Consider the following 5,839-nt stretch of genomic DNA (forward strand, 5'->3'; position numbering starts at 1 on the left):
GAATGGCCCATTTGGTTGATTCGTTTTTGATAATTGCAAAGTAGTAGTGTTTGAAGAAATTATCAAGAGTATACTCAGCAAGGTCGATGGCTCTATCACGGAACAATTCATTTCGCACCTCATAGGAATAAAAAGTTCCTAATCTGCTGCGCGACGAGAATATTTCAAATCTATTCTAATAGCATCACCGCTCAGTTGAAATATTCCCCGTACGAATCGATCTTCAGCCAGAATTTCGCAGAATAAGGGGATTTCTGGATTATACAATGGGATAGGAAGATTATTCAGAAGTTGTCCTAATGAAACGATAATCTTATGATTAGTCCATTGTTTGGAATTAATTAACTCAAGATTGAGTTTGGATGAATAATCCGATTCAGAAGGAAGGGAAAGTGAATAACCTTTTGCGTCAAATTCTTTCTTCACTTTAGTGAATTCTATCTCCATATTTTTACCAGTTGGTGCGATTATAAGAATGGGAATGACGGGTTTATAAGTAAAAAAATATATTTAATCTTGATCAAGATCAAATCAGTAAGGTTATGATCAAATCGCTGAAATCAAGATGAAGTTACAGCGAAAAGAGAGGAAAACGCGAAGAATGATAAAGGAGATGGGAAAAGGTAATGGACTATAAAAAAGATAATGATACGAAAAGAGAAAATTGCGCAGTAGCAATATCACACTCGCACTTGCCACACTTACACGTTGGTACCTAATATATGTGACATCTCATCCCCATATCTTATTCAATCTTCCAAAATAAGCAGCACACTTTCTATTTGCTTTTGTTTACACTCACTTAAAGATGTCTTTAGCTGGCATGTCGTGTTCCACTTACAACACAAAACCGTCTCTTCAAGTGGTTCCACAACAAGTGCATCATCATAGTCTCCCAAACTCGATCTGAGTGATGGCTCCAATGTGTTGCTGATCCAGAGACAAGCATTGACTGAATGCCACCCATTCTTCCAACTGTTCACTTTTTAGGTTCTTGGATTGTTCCATCAATGAAACCAAACTTCCTCTTAGCTATTAATGATTCTTATGGCTCTAGCCCATTCATCATAGTTAGTCCTTTTAGAACAACCGGTGTGATAATAATACTGGACCATCACTTGATCCTAGGTGATATACTGGATTCTTCTTTGCGTATAATATTCTATATTCTTGTCTTTGCTTGATTCTCCATTACCACCCATTCAACGATTTTTTTTTTTAGGTTTTCAACTGGCTCGTGATGCCATGTTAAAACTTTGGTAAATTCTTTTTTTCTTATTTCATTCATAATATTTCCATAGATATTTTACATGACCGATAACTTGGAGACTCAAAACTTTCCTAAGACACGGATTTGAGACTTTCTTATGAGTCTCAAAATCATGACTTACATGGACAACTCCTTTCCTAATATACTTTCCACTTTCCTAATATCACTTCCCTTATCGGTCTCAAATTTGTGACTTACATGGACAATACTTTCCATAGACTGACCACTACGGTCTTGGAAAGTATTACGACATTTCCTAATATATCACTTTACTTAATACATTCTATAGTCCTACATGGGCTATCAGCATTTGCTTTCAGCATAATGATCACTGCCTGGTAGTGGTAGGGCTCCGCTCGGTGAGCCTCGCTGATGAGCCTCTCCATCCATGTTGTGATTGTTTTTTTCTTTTTCCTGCAACCATCCGCATTATTCGGTTTTGTGCTAGTGCTCCGCTCTGCGAGCCTCGCTGATGAGCCTCTCTGTCCATGGTTTTTGAGTCTTTTTTTAATTAAACAGGAAGAAAAGAGGCTCTCAACCCCCATAGCCCTTGCTCTTAACATGCAGAAAACCTTCTTTCTTTTTGTCTTATTGCAAATCCAAATTTTCAACCATTAGTAACGCAAAAGTCTCTTTTTCCACTACCAGAAACTTAATATATGCAACACCCAATGATTATGGCAAAAACCTCCAGTAGTGTCGCGAGAATCTATGTAGCAAGAAGTCTATTGGTGCACCCAATCTTTATTGGTGCAGCAAGAGATTATGCTTTTTTGCCACACTCTTTTCATATTGTTGCTACAGCTATGTGGCAAAAGTTTTATTTTGCAGCAGTAAATTATAACTTTTAGCTGCAGCTAAAAAGTATTGTGGCTAGAAATTTGCTTTTGTATGGTGTAGCAATAGCTATACTTTCTTGTAGTGTTCCTTGTGCAAATAAGAGAGATTGCACTTGGTGCCTAAGCAGATTTTTGCCATTTTTTTTTGCATTTAGAGGAGAGAAGTGAAGAGTACAATCACCATGAGATAGCAGCAGCATCTCTACTTTGTAAACTAGGAGTAGCTGCTTTAGCTATCTCAGCTGTTGGATTTCTTTGTCATTTGGCGAGAAATGTGATGTTATATGTAACCCCTTTCCGTGGTTGTCATGTCCAAGTAAGAATGTACTATATCTTTCTTTATTTTTATGGAGTGAATGGTTATTTTATTTACTATTTATGTTTTTTTTTCTGAGACAAATTACATAATTTATTTATTTTTACAAAATACCTCAATGGGCCTTCACCTCCAGCCCTATAATAAGAATCAAAACATTTGAAGTTGTGTGCCCTAAATTCACTGTTATGGTTCAGTAAAATTAAATTGCTAGGCATATCCATTGGACTGACACGTGGTACCAAATGCTATGAAGGAATGACAAATAATATAACTTATGTAAGACGATTAAGAGGAGCCTCTTACGCCCAATGAATTGTGATGTATAGAGAAAATTGAGAGAAGAACAAAACAATCATGTTCTTTGAAACATGGGTTAGCTGATTGAAAGTTATGATTTTTGTTTCCTCATAAGTAAATATGGTGGAAGAAAAGTTGGAACAATGCATGCAACCCCTAAACATATTAACACCAGGACTCCAACCCAGACAGCTTTGTGTGGGATCCCAAGCAAGAGCTCGTCACAAACTGTATAAAAAGACCGATAAACAGCAATAATCAATCACTAGAATACAGATGTTATGAATGAGCAAATGACTATTAAATACTACTTGTATCAAATGCGGGAACCAAGTTATGAGATCAAGATGTATACTAGCTTGAGATGCTAAACAAGTGTGCTAATAGATTCAGTGTCTCAATCCTTACAGGTCGGGTCTGTAGGTCTTTTCGTCTCAGTACAAGTAGCATTTTCTGGACTCATATGCATCAGATTGTCTGTCTTCATGTTTTGCAAATAAGTTCGAGAGATTACTCCATAGTGTACATTGTGAAATAAAGACAGGTTCTATATGATCCTCGATATTTTCAAAGCTCAAAATTCACTCATGGATCACAATAGTGTATATGAGTTCTGAACCAAAGAGCGTTCAGTTAAGAAGATCAGTTTACTGATGCAGCAAATGCACAAATAAAAAAAAAAGGAAAAGTGTTCTGCTTATATGGTACTATTAGAGCAGTTGGTGGAAATGACCCCCAAATAAAACATGAAGACAGGCACCAGAAGGGCGAATAAAACTTGAGGATATTCGTAACTTCATAGGTCATGACTATCTTGATTGAACTAACTGGCGGCCAGATGTTTGAATTTGTGCAGTTGAATTGGTTATTGTAGTATCATAAGGATATAATAGAGAATAAAGTAGAGCAGTAAAAATAAGAAACTAACGGTACCTATATTAAATAAGACTAGTTCCCTCTCCTTTACACCAGGAATTGCAACAACTCCAGCAGGCTCCACAGATACAAGAACATATTTCTCATTTTGATCCAAACTCTGCATTAAATATTATTTCAAAAAACTGCAATAGAAATCATGCTTTCTCAACTGTTATTGCAATTTTTATTCGAACCTGGTGGTCAGGAATATCGTTACAGTCAGCATTAAAAATCAGTTTCTCTGTGTTGAGTAATCTTTTGTTCCTGTTGTGCTCAATATATGATTTGTCTCTTATCAGTTGAATGGAAAAGCTGGCGGGAATCTGTTGTCATTCAATAGCCCAAGTGAATTTCCATGAATAAATTTTTGATAAAAAAATCATCAAAAGAAATAGTACACATACAGAAGCTGGATATGATATCTTCACTTCATACCAAGTTGATGATTTGAGTCCATTCAATCGGTACAGGCGAGAACCCATTTGCAAAGGTAAGGTTTCACGCAATAGCTCTTCCCCTACATTCAGGACTTTGCTATAAACCCTGCAAGTTATCGCTCAAACGTTAGCACTTTCATACCAAATTACACACCCACAAACCCATCAAGGATACCAAAACCATATGATATCCTTCAATGATCTGGAAGTGCGCATGCGTGCGTGCAAAGTCTATAAATTCGATATTTCAAATTTCACCAGAGAGCATACTGTTACCCGAGATGTAACTGCAAATCTAGGTAGACACAAATTTATTTAATTTTGTTTTGATATAATAGACCACAAAAATCGATGTCGGTTATCTTGTATCTTTTGTTAATTTAAGTTTAAGCATCAGAAGTAATAGAATCATAGAATTGCGACGAATATGAAGCACAGATTTTTCACTGTCAATCAAATTTGTTCCACCATAAGCTCTAAAAGTTGGTTCTATATGGACAGATCAAGACCTAGTAGCAGCATAGAATCTCAAAAAGAAAAACACTTACATTTTTTCTTGGTCAGCAGATACAGCACTGATGACAGAACCACTAACGTATAGCAGCAGAATCACATTATAGGCCAACAATCGACTCATCACAGTAGTATGTTTAATCATATCAATACAAAACTTCCTGCTGCCCACTACCAAAATAAAAAAAGACAGAAAAAGGAGACAATGTAAATAAATCTCATTAACGGAGATGAAAAGAACAAACTAATATATACCAAAACTGACAAAATCTTATTAACCACAAATGTTGGGAATTCTTGATCAGTATAGCTAATCTGTTAGAATTAGATCATTTGTTGTTTCTTGAAACCACTTAATTCCATATAATTTGATTTCTAACTACGTTTTGATTTGAAACCTTTCTCCAAAATCGATTTCTTTGAGGATTTTTAACAAACAACACTAGTACAAAGTCACAGCAGAGATTAACAACCCTGATGCCCACAATCAATCTATTCAAACCCCTAACCCCAAAAATGACAATCCCAAAAACAAAGAAAACACACATAAGATGATATTTATTACCTAAAGAGTATATACAATTAGTAAACTACCAACAATTGTTACTGACCAAAAACCACAGTAAACTTATAAAAGATTTTGAGTTTGAAACAAACCAGTAATTGATTAAACAAGTCCTGTTTCTTCAAGTATGCTCACACTCTTCTTAGCTCTTTAAATCAAACCCATCTCTTAAATTTTCGTTTCTAGTGATGGTAGACTGAAATGAATATATACATCCGGTGGTAAAGGTTAAAAAGGTGAGATTTTGAAGTGGGATTTGGGCTTTCGTGGAGGTGTTTTTCTTTTCTGATAAAGATAAAAAAAAAAAAAACTGTTTTGAGGCATACAAAACTATTTTCCTATATACATGAGTTTAAAAGGATGTCCTAACAGTGGGTAGATTACTAAGTTACCCTTAATTATTTTAAATTATTTAAATACGATCCACCTAAAATTAAAACATAAACCTAAACTAACCAAAATTCAAAATTATTTTCAAATAAAAAATCATTTCCATCCCAAACCTAATTTAAACGTTATTCAAACCGTTTGGATTTTAATTTTCGTCGGTGATTAACTATTGATTCATAAATCTTTGATCCTTGATTAAAATGAGTTGTATGAAGCGTTGCATAAAGAGATTTAGCTTCGGATCCGTGTATTGGAACCCAGATCTTTGTTTTTACTTTTTTTATGTTTCAG

General features: G+C 35.1%; 1 protein-coding gene across 4 annotated transcripts; it reads right to left on the reverse strand.

Annotated features, from left to right (window-relative positions):
• Window positions 1–2,671: 2,671 nt before the first annotated feature.
• On the reverse strand, window positions 2,672–5,439 carry LOC113292721. Of its 4 annotated transcripts, none has more exons than XR_003331839.1 (6): window positions 5,251–5,439; window positions 4,629–4,764; window positions 4,079–4,186; window positions 3,838–3,966; window positions 3,659–3,761; window positions 2,672–2,953 (listed from the first exon to the last, which is right to left on the reverse strand). XR_003331839.1 is itself a non-coding variant. In XM_026541591.1 (6 exons), the coding sequence occupies exons 2-6, from the start codon at window positions 4,736–4,738 to the stop codon at window positions 2,817–2,819; spliced, it is 618 nt and encodes a 205-aa protein (XP_026397376.1). In that variant the 5' UTR covers window positions 4,739–4,757; window positions 5,251–5,439; the 3' UTR covers window positions 2,672–2,816. The 4 variants fall into 4 exon arrangements, 2 of the variants coding, with proteins under 2 accessions (XP_026397376.1, XP_026397375.1); XM_026541591.1 differs by having other exon boundaries at window positions 4,048–4,186; window positions 4,629–4,757; XM_026541590.1 differs by having other exon boundaries at window positions 4,048–4,186.
• Window positions 5,440–5,839: the final 400 nt, after the last annotated feature.

Source organism: Papaver somniferum, chromosome 7, assembly GCF_003573695.1.
Source record: "Papaver somniferum cultivar HN1 chromosome 7, ASM357369v1, whole genome shotgun sequence".
In the NCBI taxonomy this organism is placed as follows: Eukaryota; Viridiplantae; Streptophyta; class Magnoliopsida; order Ranunculales; family Papaveraceae; genus Papaver; species Papaver somniferum.

What these genes read in the sequence shown, in the direction of transcription:
- LOC113292721 (XM_026541591.1), bottom strand. Translation starts at nt 4,738, where the DNA reads ATGATTAAACATACTACTGTGATGAGTCGATTGTTGGCCTATAATGTG. An exon ending in AGATATCATATCCAGCTTCT is followed by an intron (nt 3,967 to 4,047) that starts GTATGTGTACTA and finishes GAATGACAACAG; the next exon opens with ATTCCCGCCAGCTTTTCCAT. An exon ending in ACTAGTCTTATTTAATATAG is followed by an intron (nt 2,954 to 3,658) that starts GTACCGTTAGTT and finishes CTTTTTATACAG; the next exon opens with TTTGTGACGAGCTCTTGCTT.